We start from the raw sequence: 27562 nt of genomic DNA, 5'->3' as shown, positions 1-27562 counted from the left end.
GCACGACAGATGACTTGGCCCATCATTCTCGTCTGTGTAACAGTAACAACAAGGCGTCCATATGTCATGTGACCAACAGTTGACCAATCACAGCGTAGTAGTTCTTAAACGAGTTCAACAGCGCCCCCCTGCTGTAAACTTTACTGGCTTTGCGTGTGTGGCTCTTGGGTTTTCGGCATGTACAACTGTTCGGCATAATAACACTGCCAAGTCACGTGAGTTTTATCCACAGTTGTAGAATAGTTTTTTATATGTAAGACTTTTTTTTTTTTTTTTTTTTTGCACTTGAAAGATTTTTTTGTTTTTTTTTGTAATTGAAGATATGCTTCTTTGTGTGTGTAGATCACGGAGGTTTGTGTGCATAGACCACATGTTTTGTGTGTGTAGATCACATTTTGTGTACGTAGATCACGTTTTTTTGTGTTTACAAGATTTTGGCATGATTCTAATTCCTTACACGCATACCTCGTTAACCAGGCACTGCGAAACATAGGAGAAACATACTGAGCCCAGCAACATGACAAGGAGAGGGGAGGGGTTGAGTAGTTGGGCACAACTTGAGCCACAAACAAGCTAATGATGGTTATTTAATTGCAGCAAGTTGGTGATGCATTATTATTCTGCGATGAACATGAACCAAATAGTCAAGTAATCGGCATTACTGTTTGTGATGAGTGGAATTGCAAACTACCGGTAGTTATCCGTATATCAGAAATTGTTTTATTTGTGAATATCTGATAAGGTTATGGTGGTATGTTTTGTTTGTTGATGATTTTCATTATCATTTGATGAAAACCATTCAAATTTGTATCTTTGTTTTTCTCATTTTTTAAGGAGGTGGTGGACAAAGACGTTTAAATCCTGTGGCTCAAGGTTCACAAGGATACACTGTGAAATCTCTAAAATCTGCATCATGCAATGGGAAAAATGTGCTATACATTGTCCCTCTTCAAGAAGTAATGGACACTACCCCACTGCCTTATGATGCTGCAGAGTTTAACAAAATGCCTAAAAATGGATGCATGACCTGTGGCCAGATGGTTCCATTGCCCCTGATCCAGGTCCACATTGAGTCCTGTAGAGCTCATGTAAGTTGTCTTTAAAAATGTTTTCTTAATAGCTAAAATCAACTTATTTTACTTCCTAAGCTATGGTCGCATTTTTCCCTTTATCTTTGGTCTAAAGACTGTATTTTTATACCCAGCTCAAATATAGTGCAAAGCTCAGTCTATTCTGCACATTGTTGGATTTGATTGTATTTGACTACTCTTTTCCTGGCCAATGATAATGGCTCTCCTCATTAATTCAATTCAGTGGAGTAAGGCACACAGCCTACATACATACAATTGTGAATGGCTGAATATGCGTGGCACGAAGTTCACGTAACTTAAGCTGAGTGATGAATATTGAATAAACAGATGTTAACATTTAATTAATAACAAACATACTGCAGCAACTTAATTTTCTAACCTAAACGAAATGTTTGTAATATTTCATACCAGTCAAGAACAATAACAAAAAACATACTACACAAACACTATTACTTTGTGATTGGATGGTTTATGGTGTGAAGACGGAATTTACTCCTACTGCCACGACCAGTTTACTTTTTGGAGACTGTCATACGTGTCGGCAGGATAGAATCAGATTGCAATTGCCATAATGTGTTATTGTGCGGAAGCAATCAATTAGGTCTAACATTTAATCCGCAAATCATAACAATATAGTCGATCACCAATATTATATCAATGCGAAATATTAACCAATTGTGAAAAGTTTGATCAGATTGATGTAAAGTCTATTATAAAGTCTATTATAAACAAGTACTCGGGGTGTGAATTGTAGTATCTACGGATTCGATCCGTATCACGATTCATAGGTCATGATTCGATTTGATACCGATTAATCCCTATAAGAATCTGTAAGTCGATATTTGTGATTTTTTGTTGTTGTTGTTAAACCTCAAATTTAGAAAATACTACTCAGTAAACTTGTACATTTACACTGTAAGATTTGTATGATAATGTATTGAACTGAAGCTTCAACACTGTATTTAACAAACAGGTTGCAATCTTTTTTTATGTTTGAACAGCATTAAAATGAAAACATTAAGGCTTAACACTATTGTTTAATATAACATTCTTAAAGGTATTACCTGTCTTGCGATCATTTTTTACGGCAATAGCAATTTTGCGATCATTTTTACATGCCAGATGCATACTGTATGCCCACGTCAATATCTGAAACTATATATTTTTTTTTAAATATAGCAGCAATAGTTTGTACTTTAAAGAAAGAATGATTTTGTTGTCTTCCTCTACAGCTTAATGGAGCTAAATGAGGTAAACACTTCTGCACCGTTTTGGGGGGGGGTAGGATTTTCTTTGTATTGTCTTATGAATGTTTTAATCAACACTTTTATTTGCATCGTAATGTATGAAAGTGGCTCCATAAAGTTTGAGTTGACGTTTAAAAAAGATTTAATGCACGTATACTCCTCAATTACATGCACGTAGCCTGCCTGTATATCACTGAGTGGTGAACGGTGTGTGCACGTAGCAAATGTTTCTTTTTTTCCATTGAGATTAGTTCAAGGTTGCAAAGAGGTTTGCCAGACACTCGCAAACATTTATGGTTCCCAACCAAATTTCAACATATTCACAATTTCTTTGCGATTTACATAGAATATTTGTGGCCGTAAAAAGAGTTTGCAAGTGGCTTTAGAACATCTTTGCAACCTTGGAAATAAAAAACTGACAACAAAGCAAAACTTGCTACATGCGCAGTTCATTGCAAGCAAGCCTTTGACGCTCAGTGAGATACACTTTTAAGCATCCAAATGTATCCAAATGAGAGGGAGAGTGCTTGCTTAGGTAGCAAATATTCGTGAGCATATGTTCAGTTATGCAAACATTTGCCGTTTTTAATGTTTTTTCCTTGTTCCAAGGAAATTTTGATTTGCAATCATTTTCAGCTAACAATTACAACCTTGAACAAAGCCTGCCGAAAAATCAACATTGTTCCCCTCAGCAGGACGCGGCTTTAATTGTTAGACTGTTTAGACCACGCCATCAACCGTCATACAATTATCACCCACGTGTGGACTGACCATTTGTATAGATTAGAGAGAAAAGTATGAAATTCACCAAATTGTGACATGGAATGTATTGGTTTAATTCCAGCTATGATGCCATAATGATTGTGTTCATTTGCTGTCCTAGGTTGTTTTGGACCTAATCAAATGGCCTGAGGAATCTGGGATGGACGATAAAGATGGTTACTCCATTGACTGTCAATGTAGAATAATGGGGTACTTGCGTCAGTTTGTGAGAACAGGTAAATCATATGTTGGTATTTGTTAACCATTTTGTAATGCATAAATGCAGATTTTCCTATTTGTTTTAATCCCTGCAGACTTTCTACCTGCTTCATGTGATTTTATTGTTGATAATTTTAATAAGAATTTAAGAACAACTTTGGATGAAGTAGCTCCACTTTTAACCAAAACTATAAAATTAAAGACTATTCCCCCGTGGAGAAATGACGAGATTAAAAAATCAAAACGAAAATGCAGGTGTGCTGAAAGGATCAGATTTTAACTATAGTCAATTGCTTCTCTTCAGACGGGTGTCTTTCCTGCCGCCTTTAAAACGGCGGTGGTGAAGCCCCTTCTGAAGAAAAGCAATTTGGACCCCAGCAGTTTTAATAGTTATCGACCTATATCCAACTTACCCTTTTTAAGTAAGATTTTAGAAAAAATTGTTTTTATTCAATTAAATTCATTTTTAGATACAAATAATATTTTAGAGAAATATCAGTCTGGTTTTAGGATGAACCACAGTACCGAGACTGCCCTTTTAAAGATTTGAAATGATATCAGGTGTAATGAAGACATGAAAAAGCTTACAGTCTTGGTGCTACTGGATTTAAGTGCTGCCTTTGATACAGTAGATCACCACATTTTATTAAACAGACTTAGAAGCCTGGTGGGCATCTCTGGTACAGTTTTTAACTGGTTTTATTCCTATCTCACGCACCGATATTTCTTTGTAAGTATGGATACATGTTCCTCTGAAACCCATGAAATTAAATGTGGGGTTCCCCAAGGTTCAATCTTAGGCCCATTACTTTTTAATCTTTATATGCTTCCCCTTGGGGAAGTCATCAGGAGACACGGCGTCAACTTCCACAGTTACGCTGACGATACACAGCTGTATATCGCCGTGTCACCTGATGACATGGGGCCTATTGATACCCTTTTAAATTGTATTTTAGACATTAAGTCATGGATGGCAGAAAATGTCCTGCAGCTCAACCAGGACAAAACAGAGGTTTTAGTCATCGGTCCTGAAGGTCAGAGAGAGAAACCTTTACCTAAACTACAAGATTTTAAACCCACGCAATGTGTAAAGAATTTGGGCGTCATTTTTTACTATGAGCTTACTTTTAATCCTCATATTAAAAATGTAGCCAAGATCGGTTTTTACCATCTTAAGAATATTGCCAGAGTCCGTTTGTTTCTCTCGCAGGCTAACACGGAGGTGCTGATGCATGCTTTTATTTCTTGTCGTTTAGATTATTGTAATTCCCTGCTCTTCCCAAAAAGAATATTTCAGTCCTACAGCTCCTTCAGAACTCAGCTGCACGTGTGCTGACGGGGACCGGAGGGCGGGAGCACATTACACCAGTTTTAAAATCGCTGCATTGGCTCCCCGTGCGTTTCAGGATTGATTTTTAGGTGCTTTTATTAGTTTTTAAACGTCTTAATGGTCTTGGCCCATCTTATTTATCTGACTTGCTTTTACCCTATTACCCCTCGCGGCTTCTGAGGTCTTCTGGCAGTGGCCTTTTAACTATTCCAAAGGTGAGGACCAAGACACATGGTGAAGCTGCCTATAGCCACTATGGTCCTCACCTATGGAATGGCCTGCTGGAGAGCATCAGGTCTGCAGAGAATATTTATGTTTTTAAGAGGAGGCTTAAGACTTACTTTTTTAGTTTGGCATTTGATTGATCTTTTATTATTATTATTATTATTTTTATTATTATTTATATTTTAATTTTTTTTATCCCCTTTTATTTATTTAACTATTTTAATCTATATTGTCTTGTAGCTTTGTTTTTATTTATTTATTTTTTCTATCGTGTTTAACCGTTTTCTTTTAGTGTTTAAATGTTTTTATTTGGTAGTTATTCAATTTTTAGCTCCAGTGTTTTCTCATGGGGGAGCCTCCACAGTGAGAGGGATGCTTGGTCTTTATCCATCTCACTGTGGATGAACTCCTCCTGGGTGCCTTTCCTTACAGCGTACTTCTGTGCCCCGCCATGTTGTGGTTTTCATGTGTTTGTTGGGTTTTGGGTGTGTCTGTGGGTACGATCATGGGGATGGGGGGGCTTTTTCCTTTCTTTTATTTTATTGTGTTATGGATGTCCAGCACTTTGAGTTGCATTTTAAATGTATGAAAGGTGCTATATAAATAAAGTTGATTGATTGATTGATTAAACTTAAGTGTTTTTATTTTAAAACATTTTTTCTTGTTTCTCAACACAAGTTGTATCATGAGTATAAAGCATAAGCATACACAATGCTATAAGGCATCATTTTTTATCAGTTATTCATAGGAACATCTGTGATTGGATTTTCTTAATCATCCTCCAGCAGCAATATTGTATTTATTTATTTATTTATTTTGCTAGGTGTTGCACAACCTCTGTTCAAGCAATCAGTTTCTCAAAAAGATAAAGAAATAAAAAAAATATTATAAAAACTAACATAACTGTAATCTAATTGATGAGTGTTAATAGTATGCACAATGTAGATTCAAATTTTTTTTTTCTTTTGCTTGTTTTTAGTGTCACAAGAGAATCTTAAAATGCTCCTGAAGTTCTGGGTGGGATGGGAGATACCCATGCCAGATATGAAAGTGGAGGTGGTGAGAGCGGACCATCCCACGTCATCTACCTGCTTCCGAAACTTAAAGTTGCCTGGCCACTACAGTAATTACAGAGAATTCAGTGATCATTTAAACAACTGCATCGCCACAACAGATACTGGCTTTGGTTTGTTGTAGGTAAAGTCACTAATTCCATTAGTTCTGACATTTTGATAGATAGGTTATTGTTACAGTTCTTTGTAGTTTTACAAAGAAACAAAAAAAAAAAGAAAAAAAAAAGAGTCTGCTTGTTGATTGTTTGAACAGTTTTTTTGAAACACACAAGCAATGTTAAAAAAAAATTTTTTAAAATCCAAACTTAATATAGTACTAAATCAGAAAATGTCATTTACAGCAGCACTGTTTCTAACAAATAACAGCCCAGAAGTGCTTGGGTAGACCCTACACATAATAGGCGCTTTCACACCGCAGGAACTTATGATGGAACTTCCATATGTTCCGGGGGAGTTTGTCCAAAGTTTGCGTTCACACACAAAACCAGTTCCGGGTCTGGGGGGGGTCGGAACGGTACTACCTAAGTTCCTAGGCATGAGGAGGGTATTTGGGTGTACCCCGAACGACACAAGGTGGGGGCGTGTTGTCTAGTGTGTTATGATTGGTTGACTGGATGAGGAGGTGTGTCGTTTTGGTTAGATGATTTTTTTTTTTCCCGCGGTAAAGCCACCATTTCTTCTTTACTATACTCTATCGGGCGCTACGACTTTTTCTTCAAACATTTCGGCAATGGAAGGATTAAAAAACCGAGAAGTGGACGGACGAGGAAGTACAGGCTCTCCTGAGCAAACATGGGACGAGGAGACCCAACGGCACTTCGAAAGTCCAACAAGAAACGATAATAACCGCGAAGCTAGCAGAGTTAACATTACACACACAAAAGCAGGTGAGGGAAAAACTAAAGAAACTCCAACAGGACTAAAGGAAACTCAAGGACCACAACAACCACAGTGGAAATGACCGCAAAATTAATAAATGTATGAAAGACTGGACGACATTCTCGGCCACCGGATGGGTTGTACCACCAATAGTACAAAGGAGGACTCTGCAATCACCATGCTGGAAGCAATGTGCAAGGACACGGCAGTGTGCGAGGATTCATTGCCAACAGCCTTGCTAACACACGAAGGTAAGACAGAATTGCCTCATGCACATCTTTGTATATAAATTTATTTAGGTCGATGCTTGGTCGCAACGTGGCTTTTACACCGCGCTAGCATTAAACTGTTAGCGTAGCATGTTAGCTTAAGCTTGGCAAAGTCACGCATCCAGGGCAACTCCGAGCCCATGTAATGTGAAATCATTCCTAAATCAATTAACCTAGTAAACGAAAAGTATTGTAGGCAGCTAACGCCGAAATAGCCCTGCTTTCAGTGACGAAATTGAAAAGCTTCGTGAAAAGGACGTGTGGAAGCTAGGCATACTATTCACTGTTAAAAGCAAAACAACCACTTCGGGTTTTTTGGGGGTTTTTTTTTCCTTAATACAAAGCTCTGCATTCAACGTAACTAAAACGTTTTAACTTGTTAGCCTCATCACCTAACAACTCATAAAAAAACAAAAAAACAAAAAAAACAACAACTCATAAACAGTTCTAGGGAAACTGAAACGTAAGAAAAATAATGTTATGTACTGTGACTTACAGCTGGACCTTCTCTGTGCTCTCCTTTAAGTTATGATGCCTCCCTGAACAGTCCTGGTATGTTTCATTTCATTTTATATAACTTCAAAAGCTTCATTTAAAACTTTTAAAGCAACACCCCACTCACAATTAATTTTGCTTCGTTGAATAAGGCAGTGTGTTTGTTTGTTTATTGGACATTATAAACAAATGAGTAGCAGTTAACATTTTAAAAGAAAGAAGAAACTTATTGCAATCATTCATAATAGTTTACATGTTCAAAGGAGTAGAAAGAAGTTACAAACTTGTCTAGTCCTACCCATTCTTTATATCTACTGACTCATTTCATTAAAAAAACAAAAAGTACATTACTGGAATGTATTAATTTACTACACATTTTCTTTTACTGGAATGTACTAAAAGAAAATTTGTAATCCTGCTTGTGTAAACAATTGCACCTTAACACATGCGTGCATTTGTCATTAACGTATGTACATGAAATTCATAGGCATACACAATAATAAATCCTCATACTCACATATACAATTTTCATTTCACTCATAATGGTGCATTGAGAAAGGGAAAAAAAAAGTTACATTCCTGCAAATTTACTAGTGTGTATTGCCTAAAAAAGCTTCAAGTGCATGCCGCCATATTTGGCAATGTAGTGTGGCATATTCTGTTCTGTAACTATGAAAAATGAAAGTACATTAACGTGAGTGCCGTGTTTTACCCCTACCTAAATCATTGTACTGTACTCTTACTCATTGCACGAATCTGTTGAAACCGTTTAAGTCGATGCGTTAGGAAGGTACAAGCGAGGGTGGTCCGTCCACAAGCAGAAACTGCGCCACTCGAACAGAGTTTCCTGCCCCTTTGTCAAGTTCCAATAAGTTCAAAGTCATGTAACTGGAAGCTCATCAAAAGTATTTACTGTCACTCATTGTACATTTACATCCCTATAGGTTAGCGGACACGGGACCGAGACCACCTATTTTTGGAATACCTGCACCAATTTGATGAAAAGAAGGGGGAGTCCACGAGTGCAATGTTCTTAGAAGAAATGCAGTTGCACAAGGAGGACCTTGAACTCAGACACGAGCAGCACAAGGAGGAAGTTGACCTCAGAAGCGAGGAGCGCAAGGAAGATCAACACGTGGCACATGAGCTGGTTGAACAAAGGCACGACAGAGAGTTCCAAATGGGCTTCTTGGCAGTCCTAAACAGACTTGTGGACACAAATAAGCCAAATGCATAAGTAATAAATGCTTTTGTTTTCATATCACTTTTGTGGTTCTGGGTTTTTTTCCACACGAATAAAAACTTATGCTCAATGAATTCTTTTTAATGTTTTTATTTTTGACAAACAGTAATGCAAACATAATTACAGCGTCCCACCATTCAGAGGTTCTGATGTTCTTCCACTCCCTGCGCGGAACACACCCAGATTGGTAGAAGTGGCAAATCTGAAACAGAAACACAACAAATTAATAAATGTTAATATCTACATTAATTACTTTTGTGCAACAGCCTTGTGATTTACATGACAGAATACCTTAAAATAGCGGAATATGCACCAATTTATGGCCCTATGATAAACCACTGGCTTGAGGTGGCAATCTGACACTTCCAAAATCAGCACTTTTCCCAAAATCCCGGCACCTTTGTTCTAACAATCGTGCATCGTCAAAGAAAGCAAGCCATTTCAACACTTTGGATCGGTCAATCATGTGTTTAACAGAAAAAAAGAAAAAAAAACAACATGCGGACAGACTAACAATACATCCAGGTCCAACGGTATTATGAAATACGCAGCGTACATGTAGCGTGAACAGCAACTCGCCATCAAGCCCTATTTTGCCGTGAATTGCACGAGAACTAGGCAGGAAACACCAGTTTCCAGCGATTGCCCTTTTCATGGCAGAAAGTACGACAAAATATCCACAAATGACCGACGCGCGGGGACACACGCAAGTAGACGTGCAACTGAACGCGCCAGTCATACGATGTGTTTAAGGCACTAATACACTCTGTAACTTAATTTTTTTTTTCGTGTTCTCCACCTTGCAAGGGGAGCTCCGTTACATGTTACAGCTTAATTCCGATGTGAAATAAATTTCGTATAATTGTGTGTTTAAACCTTACCAGTGCACGTCTTCGTGCTTGCAGGTTTGACTGTCTTTCCAAGTGAGCAAGTCCTGCCCATTTCTCATCTTGATGTGGTAATACGGCGGGTCCCAATGGTTCTCATCAACCTTTCCCGTGAAGTTCTAATTGCTGCAAACACAACTCTGTACAACATGACAAGGAAAACGAAAAGATGATATGCCTTGTATCATAACAAATGGCGATGGAGGGTCAAAGGTCGCGTTTTTCAACGTCACACTGGTTGTTTGTCATTCAGTTTTACCGGTACCGCCACTTGCTGGACAGGCGGGGTAGTGCTGTTTTTTTTCCTCCCCTGACATACGTCATCAGTCTCATTTGAATAAACTACCCTGCCTGCTTTCATGCCGTGTGAACGCAAACTCGTGGGCCGCTCACAAGTTCTTCGGACCCGGAACTGACTCTACCATGAACTCAAAGTTCCTGGGCTTTTTGGTGTGAAAGCGCCTCACAGGCGCAGTTCAGTGCAGCCAAATAATGTCTACTCCCATGCATGTTGATGGTCCTGCTGGATCCACAGCACCACGGAGTCCAGCCAGTTCTTGGGGTGTCAAAGGGCAGTCATTTTCAGGCACATGGACATAAGAGTTGGTGTCGCTGAACACAAGGCCACTACTCTCCCCGTTTATCAAGGGGATGTCCAAATCCTTTAGTTGATGTGAAAAAGAAAAATCATTGTTTCCAGTGTAAAGTACATTTTGTGTACCAAATGTTAAGTACTTACATCATCATTAGACTCTTGTAAATTATGGTGCAGTCCCATTTGCCACAGTTGGTTCGGGGTACGATTTCCCTCGCTACTCATGGGATGATTGTCCCAGCCATCTTTAAAAACATCAAGCTGGGCTTGTAAGCGTGGAATGAAGACATAATGGCAGCAGAAAAGGTGAATGTTGCTGGACAGTTCCAGGAGATCATTTTCCTCCAGCTGGTGCAGCACAGCGTAGTAGAGGCAAGTGACTGCTGTGTAGACATCTCGCCAAAGACGTTCAATTCTGTCAAGGCAATGTAATATTTTTTTTTCTTCCCTTTTTCATGAAAGAAGACATAGATAACCACTACTTGGCTATCCAATTAATTGATTAATTATTTTGAGAGCATGTTTGAATTGTATCCTTGACATTTCAGCATTTCAATGGCAAATGCCCCCCCCCCTAAAGTGAATTGGTTTCTGCTTCCTCAAAATAAGACATTTGCAAACATCTGCTTTCACTTTAAAAAGGTATGATCTTACATGCTAATGACAAAAATAACTGAATCATGATGAATTTGTGCATTTTCTGCACTGTACATTTTTAATTTAATGTCATTATGGAATGAAGGTATGGGTACAAAATATTTAATTGATCTGACTCAATTACTGCTATTGTCACTTGCAGCCCTACAGTACTTATATTTTATAAGTGAATATGTTGCTATTATCATTTTCTTAGTTTGAATGAGTGTTTGCTTTTGTTAAATTGTAAGTTGTGTTAAATTCTGGCAGTGCAATTTTCTATTATCAACAAAATAGTTAAAAAAAAAAAAAAAAAAAAAAGATAAATGCAGTTAAATGAAACAAATATTCCATCCATCCATTTTCTGAACCGCTTGTTCCCCACAAGGGTCGCGAGGGGGGAAGCCTATCTCAGCTGGCTATGGGCAGTAGGCGGGGTACACCCTGAAATGGTTGCCAGCCAATCACAGACTTATATTCCAATAATTTCAATTAATGACAAATTAAGGGTGATTTAAAAAGAACACAGCAAAAGTCTTTACCTTTATTTTGTATATTATTTGTATGTGTTGGATGTCACCTTTGAAAAGGAGATGATTCATCTCAAGGGGATATCCTTTAAGAGCTACAAATCAAATGAAAATTGAAAATCATTACGCGATATTCTAAAAGCGAAAAACATTGGCAAACGGTAGCTTGGACTTATTTGTGTTGTAAATAGCTTCAAGTTTTTATGTTTTACAAGTGATTAATGTGTCCACCAACGGCAGTAAAGACAACCGTAAGTTGCCACTGCTTATTGCAACTGTTACTTGGTCTTTCATGTAATTGATATTTGATGGAAGTGGTAGAACATAAACTTTGTCATTAACAAACCACCACAAGATGAAAACATTAAAATCACATACACTGAGGTCTGATGTTCTGCCAGGCCAATCTCAGACAACCACGTCAGTAGCATCTAAACCACCCATCGACTGCTGAGTCAAGTTTTCATTCATATAAGCTCTTTTTCTCAAATCGGCTAAAAGTGCTGCTGGTGGTGGCCACATTAACCACTTCAAAAACCCTTGTGAGGAATAAGCGGTCAAGAAAATGGATGGATGGAAAATAACAATTTCAATGTATTTTTAATGAGTCTAACCTGCAATTTTCTGTTCTTTTTCTTTTTCTTTTTTTTTTAATATATTGATTTTGGCGTATTTTTTTTTATTTTTATTTTTATTACAGTTACTACTAATTACTTGTTATTACTTGTAATACAAGGTTATGAATGTGGTAGTTCCATAAAAATGAAGTTTCTTCTAAAGTACCTCTGATTATGCACACTTTTCCCTGCAATGAAGCTGTTTCTGCCGACTCCTCTTGTGGAGAACATCAGGTGAGCTACATCCACATTTTCCACTCCATGGTCACCACGAACCCTTGAAAATAAAATTTAACAGAAATGTAAACTGTTTTCAATTATGCATTTACTTTACTGAAATGAAAAATGTAAAACAACTCAATGATTACAGCAGGTAGAGTGACATTATTAAGGGTAGGTTAGACTAGATGATGTCTGACTAACCTTTGAGGTAACCCATATTTCTCAACAGCTTCATTGAAGAAGGCAAGCTTTGTTGAGGCTCTGTTATTGTTTGCAACAGCAAGATACATTATCTATATGAGAAGTTCAGAATGGTCAAACAACTGTACTTATTTTTCAAATGAACGAAGTAGGTTAAATTATCATTTTTAAGTGGCAATCTCAAAGCTCTTAACAAATTCAATTTCAATAACCCCTAACAGTCATGTAGTTGTTAAAACAGGATTACATCTAAAAAGGTAAAATGCAAGACTAATACTCTTAATGCAATTGGTGTAATGGAACTTGAGAATATGTAATTCTCTACCTTGCATCTGTTTAAGAGATACCATAAGAAATTAGCCTTTATAAAATGTCAAGAAAACATAGAATCTATCTCTTAGATGAAGAGTCTTAGCATAAACTCACTACTTATTGGTGACATAGGTATAGGAATGGTGAAAAGAGTTTTGTTTTGCTACTGTAAGTGCAATAAAAGCTTTACAACTAAAATGCCACTTCGCAAGAGTATTGTAGAACTGTTATGTTACAAATGTAAAGGTGCTTCCAAAGAAAATGAAACTGATTTCTCAGGTAGCCACCCTAAACTATTACTACAATCTGCAGGTCTTCAAAAAGAAACAAAAACAATCTTAACTGATGCAATGACAAAAAGTGTAGAAAAAGCTAAAAAAGTTTAGTTTTCTTAACCGCTAATTCACAGGGGTCACGGGAGTGCTGGAGCCTATCTCAGCCGGCTTCAGGCAATAGGTGGGGTACACTCTGAACTGGTTTCCAGCCAATCCAGGGTACACAGAGACGAACAGTAAGTTTAGACGTGGAGCCCGTAGGCAGTATTGTGATCCGTTTGGGCTTTTTGATGGTTCTGACCAAGGCATTTAAAAATAAGATTCTACCTATGGGTTTAATTAAAAGGGAATATCAAATTATTTATACCTTCCTTGAGAAGCCATTGATTCCTCCAAATATCACCATATTGTACCTTAATTGAAATTTGAGATGAAGAAAAACAGTTGGTATTATCACTGTGTACATACCGGTACTTAAAGCCCCAGTGTGTAGCTCGCGACCGCCATCTATCGGTCAAACAAGATAATGCAATGATTTTAAGCACACGAACTACGGCGTCCCAGAGAGACCCTACTTCAACAGCCTACCACCAATTTCACCGGAACAGAACGCAAACAACTTCTGGTATTCCCTCGAGTGATGACGTAAGTGAATTGCATTTGTTAGACATACTGTACAGATCCCTAATATTTGTGATTTAGTCATTTAATTTCAGAATTAATATTTTTGTCGGCATTGTTAGGAAATACTGTACGTCAGCTAATGATAATGGCTATCTATGTTCATATTTGTTAGTGCAACTAAACCATGCAACAGAGAACACACAGTTATGTTATATGTTTTATAGACATGTGGACCATCTCAAAGAGGGCGAGGAGGGGGCGAGGGAGACGACGAGGAAGAGAACGCGGAAGAGAACGCGGTGTCTCGTAACGTACAATTATGTCATCATGGAAAAATAATTCCATTCGAGCATGCATGTGAATGGCTCAAAACATACCTTTGCTTGGAATATGTGGTATTTAGATTACATCGTTTGCTGATATGTTTAGTATATCGTACAAAAATAATGGTGTTAACTGAACTACACATCTGCAACTCAGACTCGTAATTCCCCCCGTGTCTTGTTGCTACTAACCACTCAGAAAAGTGCTGCTTACAAAAACATTTGAAACCCTTTACTCAGATTTCGATTTGTCACCATGTTGAACAATTTTACCTAATAAATATCACTAAGCAACTTAATTAGTTTAGTTTTAGTTTAGTTTATTCATTTTTTCCTTTCGGACACATTACAGTTTACATCAATCACATCACATCATTTGCAACATTGACATCCGAAAGAAGGGCTGACGGGTAGAAGCCGAAGCTTATTCGAGACCCGTCCCCATCGACCCATTACTATAATGCATCAATCATATACATTATTTAGAATAGTCATTAATTTTTATCGTTATCCATCCCATACTATCCCAGACACTGCTCGCTCAGTTCATCTTGAATTTCCGTGTGTAGATTGTGGCTAGTCCCAGTCATTTGGAACTGGTGAGTCGGTCCCCAGACGCCACCAGCAAGCCCACCCCGCTAGGTGAGCAGCCAAGGCAAGCGCAATTCTTCTCTTTCACCAGTAGGGTCTTCGCTGACCTCGGATCAGCTTTCACACGTGCTTTCCAGAAGAGTAGATCGGCTTGCATTCGGCCCATTGCTTTCAAGCAATTTCAGCACTCGATTCTGGTCAGGTAGCACCACTGGTTGCTAGCATGTTGTGGATCTGATGACTCCTGTGCGCTGCCCAGCCTAGCTCACCCAGCAGAGCGGCCCACGCCAGCTGCATTCCAGGAACCAGACCACCAACCCCCATTTTGCGTATTGACAGCAGATTCATTGGAGCCACAATACAGCCTTATCATGTAGCCTTGACTGTTAGAACAAATGTCCAAACGGAATTCGAGCCAGACAATATTTAGATTCAAACGGGAACAGCAATACATGTTATCAATGCAGGTGTATAAACAAGAGTTAGCCTTGGCAAAGTCAGCAAGTAATCATATACAACTCCAGCTTTGGGTAATTAGTGATGTTGTTGTTGTTGTGATATTGTGAATTACTGTTGTCTCTCAAGCGCTGCCAATTCCTCAGCTCCTTTCACGATTCGTGTTTTTAGTTGACCAGAGTTATCTTTAGTTTGAATAAAAATTCGGCAGTCTTTTGTCCACGTGCTTTCGATAAGTCCATTCTTTCTCATTTGTCGAGCCTTTTTGGCGATGTCAGCATTTCGTTTGGTGAGGTTTTCGTTGATGTAGACATGTTTCCCACGAAGCTTGTGACGGTCTCTCAGAAGAGCAATCTTTTTCTTTCTGTCAACAAACCTGATCAGAACTGCCGGTGGTCGTGTCCCTCCAGTTGGAAGCGAAAAGCACATCTGAATGTGCGCAGGATCAACAGTTAATCCCAAATCTCTGAGTTGAAGTGTCACTTGCTGTTCCACAGTCTCGTTCCCTGAATATTGGTCAGAATCTTCCGTGCTCGTGCTAGCCGCAGCTCTCAAAGGGCCACGGCGCGGCTTGATCTTGATACCGGTGACTATCACATCGTTGATACGAAGATTTTGTTCCAAATCATCCACTTTTTGTTCCAAGGCAACAATGCGTCGATCTTTTTCCTGTGTCTCTTTCTTCAATTGCTGTATTTCCTGAAGAAGTGGCTCAATGCTCTTCTTCATTTCCAGTAATTCGGCAACCATTCCACTGAGTTTTTTAAGAGAAGATTTTATCTCCTCAATCTCGTCAGCTCTTTTTCCGCCAGGCATTCTGCAACAATGTAGTTAAAAATCCCAATGCAAAAATCAACAAGTAGTTAGATTCACGAGCGAGTGCAGGAGCAAGTACAGATGCGTCCTTCCTCAACAGATGCGTCCTTGAATTGAAGTTTATTTAATTAGTTTTGATTGAAGATACAACAGCTTCCTTGTACTTCGATGTGCAGGAATTTACATGGCTTTCACAAATAGTCTTGCTCATGTAATAATGTACTTCATTGGCTCAGTGACTTTCAGTTCATTGTTTGGTACCTCATCTGACATACAATTGTTACCTTCTTGCAGAGACTCGTACAGGAAATGACCATGGAGGAACATGAAGATATCCAAGTCCAGCTGATAGACTGACACCAAGAAATACTTTTTGACACATTGCTGACACATCAGCACCACCGTGATTTCCTGTACCTGGATCCCAGACTGCAGCACCTTGGTGACTTGTGGCAAATAAGTGACACTTTCCCAGCTCCTCGAGGACAATACAAAGGTTTTTTACCTGGCATATAATTAGTCCATGTCTGACACTTGTTGTAGTTTGTATAACTTGTATATTGTTGTTGTGTGTTAATTTGTACATTTTGAATAACAAAAAAATACTATTTCCTTTGGCGTCAACATGCAGTGTTCATTCGACACCTAACCTAACACTATTTTACATGTCCAGAAATGTAAAACATCAAAAGCCTGGAGAATTATTATAAATGCTTGCAATGACAAGGAATTCTTCATTGGCCAATGAATGTAAGGTACAGTACATGAAAATGAATAAATAAAATAAAGTAAAATAAAAGTCTACATGAAATGAACATATTAACTAAAAAAAAAAAAAAAAATGCTGTTAGAATATAATGAGCTACATGAATTGCAGTTGTTCCAGAAATTTACCAAAATATGGAAAATAGACATACAGGTTTGGGCCAAAAGTAGTGGTACAGAGCAGGTATGTGTTGTACACAGCTAAAATATCTGATTAACTCAATACCATGATGTTTTTTTTTTTTTGTGTGTGTGCTGACATTGTCCCCCATTAACATTGCAACATTCCTCAAACTCTCCCGAACACATAGTATGATCTGTAACACTACTTTTCGCCTACTTTATGATGTTATTGGGGCAAAATTAAGGAAGGCTTGTCCATTGATTGTGTGAACAGACAGTAAAAATGAAGTCACTTCAATGTTTGCTGGTTTTATTAAGTTTGACATGCTCCTTGACTGCACAAGGACATGTTTTGGAGTGAGGGCATGTTCCCACCAACGATGATATCATATTCTTCAAAGGCTTGCTGAGGAAAGTGAGGGAGGAGTCACTCCATGGCTTCAGACACCTGGTCAGCAGGTCCTGTGTAAAACAAGTGGTGCTTGTACATGTGACCATTCCGTATTGCTTCACACAAAAAGTTATGTAGTGTGCAATGCCGTCCATATGTAAATGACATACCAAGACGTCGGCTGACTTCAGTTTGTTGCAGCTCAGATATGGTAGGTGGAGATACTGGTGGTACAACACCAAAGCCTTCTGGGGTCCTCCATTCAAGTGTCCTCATTCGGGGCATTCCAATTTGGCTGCTGACTCTCCCATTGATATTTTTTTTTCTTGCAGGTCGGTGATGTATTTAAACGGTGCATGAATGCTTGTATACATCAGAATATGGTTCTGGAACCCCTCAAGTTTGGCTGTTGATCTAGTGTGACACAAACAAAAACAAAATTATAAAATAAAATAAAATAAAATAAAATAAAATAATTGATGATACTACTATATGTCACCAACTTTCCAACAAAGCCCTCAAAATAGAGGTAAGATCTTTAGTTTTTGGGCCCAAAACATTGTATTAGCTAGATAAAAGTAACTTGACTGCATAGAATATGCAAAGGCTGCTTGCTTGTCGAGTTTCCGTGGAAAACGTAGCAGCCTGTAAATTCTTGTGCACCCAATTACACAATGGACCAGTACACACTTGAGTGAGAGAGTTCAGACTCTAGCAGTGCTTACGTTACAGCCAGCATTTAAGTCCAGAAAGCTATTCCCTGCCGAAAATTAATTTCGAGAACACTATTTTCACCAACCACAACGAAAATAATTTTCAACTCTTCCACTAATACAGTATGCTTTAGATTCTCCATTGAAGTTATGGGCAAATATACCTCCGAAATCACAGTTACATTACATTACACTATAACTTGCGCATTTACTCTAAATATAACGTGCCAGCGGGAATCTTTTTTTTTTTTTTCAAAGCAAGTAGCTACATAACGAAATCGTTCGAGTGGTGCGGAGTTGCTAATCAACAGATACAGTGATCGTAAAACAAAGGTACGAACATCGTATTAATTAGTACGGTGTATACTTTTTCTCTCGCTCTCAAAACGTAAACACAAATGTACTCTTACTTACCGGTCAAGTAGAAAGCAGTCGAAGGCAGCGGCACGTCCCAAACCTAGTCTGTTCCTCATTTCTCTCCATCTGGCAAATGCGGCTACAATATAAACTCTTGTTTTGTCGCGCTGAAATAAAATAAATTCCCAAAGCAATTGTGATGCTTGATAATGCTCTCTTCGGGGACCGGAAACTCTTCTTCTTCGTGTACATGCGGTCGCCATACAAACCGGAAGTGCATCTGCAAAGGCGTTCCAAAAACGCGTTAAGAAATGGAGCGCTGAAATTTGTCATTGACGGCACCCGTAGCAGAAAGATGGCGGTGAAACATGGCGGACACTAGCAGGCGAGGCGCGGTCATGTAAAATAATTAGTGATTTATATACTTACCGTTATATTTTAAAAAAGTATGTTTATGCGATACAACATATCTTTTTACTTACTACTAACACAAACATTTGTTTTTTTTTAATGAATGACTTTTTATTTCACCACTTGATGCCACTGTATAATACTGAGTGTACCTTTAAATCATGTAATATGTTTTGATTTGAAAAACATTACCAACCTTATAAGTTTGTGATTAGTGTCTATATGCATTAGTGATCTTGGACCTGGGACTGAGTATGTCCTGCGAACAACACACCTTAACTCTGACATTCTCAGCACAATTCCTGCTGTGTCAACTCTGCATCGATGCATACATTCTCTGCCACTGTACACGATTCCCCTGTGCCCGCAACAATCCCATCATTAATCTGTACCCAGCATGTGGGTTGCAGAACTGGATTTGTGACACCAGGTTGTCAAGCTCATCATCGGTCAGTTGGCTGTACATGGCCCGAACAGACACACCCCAGCTGTTCATGTTTCTCTGCAACGTCCACCTAGAAACTCCTAAAAGTCTTGTAATGTACGTCGCAGATAGCCCTATACTGAGGAGCTCCAACACATATTCAGTACATATTACAATTTTTGGGTGGCCACCTTCTGTTCTCTCCACAGGAATCGTTACATGACGCTCCATTTCATCTTGGGCAGAGAGGAGGCGAGGCACCTCATCCAGGGCTTCAGACACTTGCTGAGGGATCTGGATTTGGTTAGATAGTGCACTCAGTACAACAATGTCCTGTGAAATTATAAATCGAAGATAGTCTAGGTCCAGAGGGGCTCGCTCCAGGGCACCTGATAGTCTGTTGTGTAGTCGGGCCAGTAAAAAATTAAGAAGCAGTTCCTAGAGATAAATACAGGGTGTCCATAAATCCATCCATCCATCTTCTTCCGCTTATCCGAGGTTGGGTCGCGGGGGCAGCAGCTTTAGGAGGGAAACCCAGACCTCCCTCTCCCCAGCCACTTCAACCAGCTCCTCCGGCGGGATTCCAAGGCGTTCCTGGGTCTTCCCCGGGGCCTCCCGCCGGTGGAACTTTCCCGGAACACCTCTCCAGGGAGGCGTCCAGGAGGCATCCGAACCAGATGCCCGAGCCACCTCAGCTGGCTCCTCTCAACACGGAGGAGCAGCGGCTCGACCCTGAGTCCCCTCCGGATGACCGAGCTTCTCACCCTATCTCTAAGGGAGAGCCCGGACACCCTGCGGAGGAAACCCAGTTCGGCCGGGATCTCGTTCTTTTGGTCACGACCCACAGCTCGTGACCATAGGTGAGGGTTGGAACATAGATCGACCGGTAAATCGAGAGCTTCGCCTATTGGCTCAGCTCTTTCTTCACCACGACTGACCGATACAGAGTCCGCATCACTGCAGACGCTGCACCGATCCGCCTGTCAATCTCCCGCTCCGTCCTGCCCTCACTCGTGAACAAGACCCCTAGATACTTAAACTCCTCCACTTGGGGCAGGATCTCATCCCTGACCCGGAGAGGACACGCCACCCTTTTCCGACTGAGGACCATGGTCTCAGATTTGGAGGTGCTGATCCTCATCCCAACCGCTTCACACTCGGCTGCGAACCGCTCCAGTAAGAGTTGGAGATCACGGCTTGATGAAGCCAACAGCACCACATCATCTGCAAAGAGCAGAGATGCAATGTTGAGACCACCAAACTGGACCCCCTCAACGCCTCGGCTGCGCCTAGAAATTCTGTCCATAAAGGTTATGAACAGAATCGGTGACAAAGGGCAACCTTGGTGGAGACCAACCCTCACTGGAAACGAATCCGACTTACTGCCGGCAATGCGGACCAAACTCTGGCAACGATCGTACAGGGACCGAACAGCCCGTATCAGGGGGCCCGGTACCTCATACTCCCGAAGCACCCCCCACAGGACTCCCCGAGGGACACGGTCGAACGCCTTCTCCAAATCCACAAAACACATGTGAACTGGTTGAGCGAACTTCCACGCACTCTCGAGGATCCTGTTGAGGGTGTAGAGCTGGTCCACTGTTCCACGGCCAGGACGAAAACCACACTGCTCCTCCTGAATCCGAGATTCAACCTCCCGACGGACCCTCCTTTCCAGCACCCCCGAATAGACCTTACCAGGGAGGCTGAGGAGTGTGATCTCTGCAGTTGGAACACACCCTCCGGTCCCCCTTCTTAAAAAGGGGGACCACCACCCCGGTCTGCCAATCCAGAGGCACTGTCCCCGATGTCCACACGATGTTGTAGAGGCGTGTCAACAACGACAGCCCCAAAACATCCAGAGTCTTTAGGAACTCTGGGCAGATCTCATCCACCCCCGGGGCCCTGCCACCAAGGAGCTTTCCAACCACCTCAGTGACTTCGACCCCAGAGATAGGAGAGCCCACCCCAGAGCCCCCATACTCTGCTCCCTCAAAGGAAGACGTGTCGGTGGAATTGAGGAGGTCTTCGAAGTATTCCCCCCACCGATTCATGACGTGCCGAGTTGAGGTCAGCAGCACCCCATCGCCACTATACACAGTGTTAATGGTGCACTGCTTTCCTCTCCTGAGACGCCGGATGGTGGACCAGAATTTCCTCGAAGCCGTCCGGAAGTCGTTTTCCATGGCCTCACCGAACTCCTCCCATGAGTTTTTGCCTCAGCAACCGCCGAAGCCGCGTTCCGCTTGGCCATCCGGTACCTGTCAGCTGCCTCCGGAGTCCCACAGGCCAAAAAGGCCCGATAGGACTCCTCCTTCAGCTTGACGGCATCCCTTGCCGCTGGTGTCCACCAGCGGGTTCGAGGATTGCCACCGCGACAGGCATCGACCACCTTACGGCCACAGCTCCGATCGGCCGCCTCAACAATGGAGGCGTGGAACATGGCCCATTCGGACTCAATGTCCCCCGCCTCCCCCGGGACAAGGAAGAAGCTCTGCCGGAGGTGGGCATTGAAGCGCTTTCTGACAGGGGATTCCACCAGACGTTCCCAGCAAACCCTCACAATACGTTTGGGTCTGCCAGGTCGGACCGGCATCTTCCCCCACCATTGGAGCCAACACACCACCAGGTGGTGATCAGTTGACAGCTCCGCCCCTCTCTTCACCGGAGTGTCCAAAACATGCGGCCACAAATCCGATGACACGACGACAAAGTTGATCATCGAACTGCGGCCTAGGGTGTCCTGGTGCCAAGTGCACATATGGACACCCTTATGCTTGAACATGGTGTTCAGGTCTCACTGTCATTGCCCACGTGAGCCGTGTGATCGTTCAGCACACCCTCCAAGGACTCCAAAAAGGGTGGGTACTCGGAACTTCTCGGCCTCACACACCAGCTCAGGCTCCTTCCCTGCCAGAGAGGTGACATTCTATGTTACAAGAGCCAGCTTCTGTAGCTGGGGATCGGTCCACCAAGGTCTCCGCCCTTGGCTGCCACCCAGCCTGCTCTGCACCCGACCCCTTTGGCCCCTCCCACCAGTGGTGAGCCCATGGGAAGGGGGACCCACGTTGCCTTTTCGGGCTGAGCCCGGCCGGGCCCCATGGGTGCAGGCCCGGCCACCAGGCGCTCGCCAACGAGCCCCACCTCCAGGCCTGGTTCCAGAGGGGGGCCCCGGTGACCCGCATCCGGGCAAGGGAAAACATGATCCATTTTTAGTCATCATCATAAGGGGTCTTTGAGCCGAGCTTAGTCTGGCCCCTCACCTAGGACCTGTTTGCCATGGGTGACCCTGCCAGGGGCATAAAGCCCCAGACAACATAGCTCCTAGAATCATTGGGACACGCAAACCCCTCCACCACGGTAAGGTGCCGGCTCACGGTGGGGGGTGTCCATAAAGTAGGTTTACATTTTTTTAAAGAATATATTACAAAGGCAGTTGATGAGATGTCTTAAGCAGATTGTTTTATTTTAATCATCACTCCATCCATCCATCCATTTTCTGAACCGCTTGCTCCTCACAAGGGTCGCTCGCAGGGAGTGCTGGAGCATATCCCAGCTGGCTTCGGGCAGTTGGCGGGGTACACCCTGAACTGGTTGCTAGCCAATTGCAGTATTTCAATCAGTGTTTATTAAATAAACTATTTATTCATATTATTTTTTTTCAGATACTGTGTTGATAGATGGGAAACTAATGTTGAGGCTATCCTACAGCAAACATGGTAAGAAATCAACGGCTGTTTTCATGTGCCTCGTGTAAATGATGGTGCCCATTCATCCATCCAATGTCTTAACCACTTGCTCCTCACAAGGGTCAGAAAGGTGCTGGAGCCTATCCCAGCTGGCTATGGACAGTAGGCGGGGTAAACCCTAAACTGGTTGCCAGCCAATCGCAGGGCACACAGAGACAAGCAAACATCCACGCGCACAACCACACCTAGGGATAATTCAGAGTGTTCAATTAATCCACCATGCATGTCTTTGGAATGTGGGAGGAGACTGGAGTAACCGGAAAAGACCCTCGCAGGCACGGGGAGAACATGCAAACTCCACCCAGGAAGGCCGGAACCTGGACTCGAACCCACAACCTCAGTATTGGGAGGTGGATGTGCTAACCAGTCAACCACCATGCCACCCGTGCCCATACATAGGCCACTATTAATGTTTGTTCTGTCTCAAAGTGGCAACAACTCTTTGTTTGTATGGTTCATAAGAGCAGTGTATTTTTCGAACATTGTCTATGTCCTAGTTGTTAAATGTTGAGAAGTAGAGATGAGGCAGGTATGATGGCCTCTCAGTTTAACTTAGAAGACTGGATTTCAGTATTCGTTCATAGCTGCTATTTTAAAAGCACGTGTTTCAAGAACTTGAGTAAGCTGTACATCCTCACTGGCTTTTTGAGAATTAGGTTCATAGAGGGCTGTCAAGGCTACAGTGAGTTTTATTGAATGTTAACATTTATCTTAAAAGCACTTTTTGCAACACTGCACTCCCATACTATACATTAGCGTGGCCTTCAATTCAGGGACATTTTGCACTTGTCAGAATTTTGACAATAAAAGAATATGCAGAGATCTAATCGAACTTTGTGTTTATTTGTAATTGATCGTGCACAATCATTTTTTTCCACAAACTTGCTGTACAAATGTGCACCATGAACATATCCCCACCTAACATTTACCTCACATGTCTTTCAGTCACGTTGATCAGATAGAACAGTGCCTCCTGAAAAATACTGTGGTTACTGTTAACAACAGAGTCATAAAGAAGAGAAATGTCAGGAAACCTCTCTGCAAACATCTGCTCCGCACAACATCGGTGTTGCTCTGATGCAAATGGGTCAGAGCCAAAGGTAGAGTCCCAAGTCAGAGATGACCCCAATTCCTGTTCATACATGTGTGCTGCCTCAGCACCATTGGGCAGCATCTCAGTCAAAATCCTTGCTCGACCGCTACCAGCAGCAAGCTGGTTTGGTATCCCTCTGCCTAAAATGAGTAAATAAACATTTTAGTTCTAGACAATATTGTTCAATGTTTTGTGGCTCTGAACATTCACTGACCATCATGACCTACCTGGGATCCTGTGGGCATTCCAGGACTGAACAACTCTATCAAGACCAACTCGACTCACTTGACATGCCAAGTTGGATACACAGAATTTTGTTAAATTGTCCTGCATATCAAGTAATTCTTGATCCAGTAGATGAACCAGGGCCATTTTTAGGGGATAGTTCACCCGATTATTGACCTCTGGCCAAATTCGTTCCACTCGAAGGTTCTATTGACACACAAGAAGCAATATCAAACTCGAAATCATTGGAACAAAATTATTATTTTTTTAAACAATCAGAAGTTTATCTTGTGCATAAGAGGCGTACAAGCATATTTTTTCACACTAATATAAATGTTAATAAATGTATTAACTATTTTTCACTTTAATTACATTTTGGACATTTTTAAAGTTGCTAATTATATTTGTATACAGGTTTAAACAAACCCCTCCCTCACAAAACAGACCTCTACTTTTGATTGGCGTCATTTTTTAAAATTTAAATTCAAATAAAGTTCAAGACATCCTTACAAACAGACCAGGGAATGGCTCTTAACTCCTCCCTGATGATTTATTTTAGATTACTGATGGTCCTGGGCCTCCCTCCATACAATCGACACAGCAAAATGCAGCATGCCTAAGACTGTCTGACAGAACTTCAGAGGCCGTGTGATCGTTCTCAAGACTGATTTTGAGTGGGTATCTAACAACCCAGATCTTAGTCACCAAATTTGCCCTTTAGGCTGCCTGAAGGACCAAGTGTATGTAAGGTGACCCAGGACCATCAATGATCTCAAAGAACTCACCAGGGAGTAGATAACAACCATTCCTCGGTTTGTTTTTTTTAAGGGTGTCTTGGGCAAGTTGTTTTGAGTGCTGCACCTCAAGAAATGCACAGAGCAGAATGGCATCCACTGGAGCACCTGCTCTAGAATGAAGAAAAATGATCCAATGACTATCATGTTTAATATGATATTCTGAACACCAAGTACATATAGCTACAGTTGCTCTTACTCGATAAAGAAAAAGAAAAATGTTTTTAAAAAAAATAAAACAAATTAAGCCTGTCAAAAGTTGAGTCCTGTTTTTGGTCACCCTGTATATCTATAGGATTAAAAAACAATAAAAAAAAAAATCACCCTTGAAGACACTGTCTGCACATAAGGCAGCCTGTTGGTGTTGTGTCTGTGTTGCGACAACTTTTCTTGTATGTACAAGGTCAAATAAAACTCCCTGCCATGATCCACTCTGAGCTGGTCCCACATGCCATTATTGGCAACTGCTGTCCTGTAATAGAGAAGTGAGTAGATTCAATGAATACATAAAATATGTAGATGGAATATTTCAATATTTATTTCATATTCTAATTCACATAGTACATGAAGCATGTACTGATGCTAATAAACTAGTACTGATGTACAGGAACTTCAAAAAAGTGTCAGTTATGTATCCAGTTTCATATGCACTTTTAACTTTTAACCTTCACTTGAATTACCTGTAAACATTCTCATAAATAATAAGGTTGTTCTTCACAGGCATTGTGAAGTGAGCAACAATTTTGCTGCTGAATCCATCAATAGCTAAGGCGTGCGTCACTCCAAACATTCCTAGTTTCTCATTCTGGTCAAGGTGGAGTTTGTGGCCCATATATTCCGCATGGTAAGGAATCGGGTTCAGATTAGTGCTCCCGAAAACAAGTAATAATCAATTCTAAGCTGATTAACATGTTAGAGATAGACGTCATAAAAATAATCAAATGTAAATAAATGAATGGACTAATAATATGTATACTTTTCAATTCTTAATGAAAGAATTCATTAGTTATGCCATTTTTTTCCTCAAATTATTATTGTAGATGACTTACCTGGCGACGCAGCTCATTATAGGGCTGGTGCACCTCTTTAAGAATCCTTCCCACTCGACATTCTCCCACTTGCATCCCCAGTGATGACAAGAATCCTGTCATGAATTTTCGTCCATAGAATGGACCTGTCTGTCAAAACAGAACATTAAGTTGCCATTCAATTTGTAAATTAGTAGTCCGGTTACACACGCGCACTAAGCTTGAGTACAGTTTCAAGGTATTCAATGTCATCGTCATTACTGCATTATGTTATGGTTGTGTGAATAAACTTGACAAGTAACGTTTAATGTTATGACGTAGCCTATCAGCAGAGAGCACGAAAGGTCTCTGTCAATGTTCATGCCTCCCTCAGCATATGCACGAAAACTTCTCACAGGTTGAAACACTGTCAATTTGCCCAATCCCGCCAAACAGTTCTGGGCAAAATATCTAATGCCAAAAGCAAAACAAACCAAGTAAATTAATAAACCATTGTACGTAAAAAAAAACAAAAAAAAACTTACCTTATCAATTGCAGACATGATTGCCATTTCCAATTCTGTATCTGAGATTTGTCTTTTTCGGGTGAGTCTGTGTCGATGGCAGAACCTTCTAACAGACAGAAGCGAACAGTTGGGGACATGCAACTGCTGAAGTGCGCTGGAAATCTCGGCATGAGTCTTTCCAGCCTCAAAAAGTTGAAATATTAAGGCAGCATTGTCCTCCGACAATCGGGCCATTATTAGTTTGTTCGTCTTCTTTCCGATCTTCGAATTGTTTTCTCTCTTTCCCCTTCTTCTCCTTCTCCTTCACGAGTTAAAGCAGCTCAAGACCGCGAGCCAGATTAAAAAATAAATAAATAAATAAAAATCGCTTCCGGGTCAAGCAGCTTGCGTGAAGTAAAATATCCAAACTGGATAAAACCGTCCAAATCGCCCGTTATCCGTTTACTCCATTTTCCGTTTGTGCACAAAATCAGAAAATGCAAAACGAGTCGTTTTCCGTTTTTTCTAGTTGTGCAATTGATTGAATTACAGTTTAAAAATAACATTGGAAAACATTTTCAGTGTTTCAACCGTAAAATAATTATCAGGTTTAAAAAACGGGAAACAAATAAATGCCTAGGGAGAACAATCCGTGTATGATTCGTTCAATCGTTTTTCCAAACAGAACGGGAAGTGGAAAAACGAAAAAACGACTTGTTTTCTCAATATTCCTTCCAAAACGAAAATGGAAAAAACGGATAACGACTCGTTTTCCATTTTCCGATTTTGTGCACAAATGGAAAATGGAGAAAACGGATAACGGGCGATTTGAACGTTTTTTTTCCCACTGTGGATATTTGACTTGACGCAAGTTGCGTGACCCGGAAGCGACTGTTTGGTTGCGTAACACGTTGATTTGCCAACACGTATTTTATTTACTTATAATTGACTTATATTTGTTTTGCGAATTATTGTTATATTTGTTTTGTGAATTATTGATTTTGGGTTTTATTTGTATTTTAATGTGTTGACGTGTTTTGTGCACTGCGCACGTCATGAGCGCAAGGTGGAGAGAGAGAGAGAGAG

The 27562-nt window shown here is 40.9% G+C and overlaps 1 protein-coding gene across 2 annotated transcripts; it reads right to left on the bottom strand.

Annotated features, from left to right (window-relative positions):
• Positions 1 to 308: 308 nt before the first annotated feature.
• Positions 309 to 27296, bottom strand: LOC144018573 (uncharacterized). Of its 2 annotated transcripts, XR_013283469.1 has the most exons (9): positions 26516 to 27296; positions 26013 to 26141; positions 25288 to 25435; positions 24172 to 24376; positions 23781 to 24084; positions 12265 to 12375; positions 10460 to 10730; positions 9715 to 10382; positions 309 to 9035 (listed from the first exon to the last, which is right to left on the bottom strand). XR_013283469.1 is itself a non-coding variant. In XM_077520884.1 (8 exons), exons 2-8 carry the CDS (start codon positions 26027 to 26029, stop codon positions 10197 to 10199), a joined length of 1242 nt encoding a protein of 413 aa, XP_077377010.1. In that variant the 5' UTR covers positions 26030 to 26141; positions 26516 to 27296; the 3' UTR covers positions 309 to 10196. The 2 variants fall into 2 exon arrangements, 1 of the variants encoding a protein (XP_077377010.1); XM_077520884.1 differs by having other exon boundaries at positions 309 to 10382.
• Between the last annotated feature and the right edge of the window lie 266 nt (positions 27297 to 27562).

The sequence above is a fragment of the Festucalex cinctus genome, chromosome 5 (genome assembly GCF_051991245.1).
Source record: "Festucalex cinctus isolate MCC-2025b chromosome 5, RoL_Fcin_1.0, whole genome shotgun sequence".
NCBI classification, from domain to species: domain Eukaryota; kingdom Metazoa; phylum Chordata; class Actinopteri; order Syngnathiformes; family Syngnathidae; genus Festucalex; species Festucalex cinctus.
The sequence above is the reverse complement of the archived record's forward strand: the minus strand, read 5'-3'. Positions and strand labels throughout refer to the sequence as shown.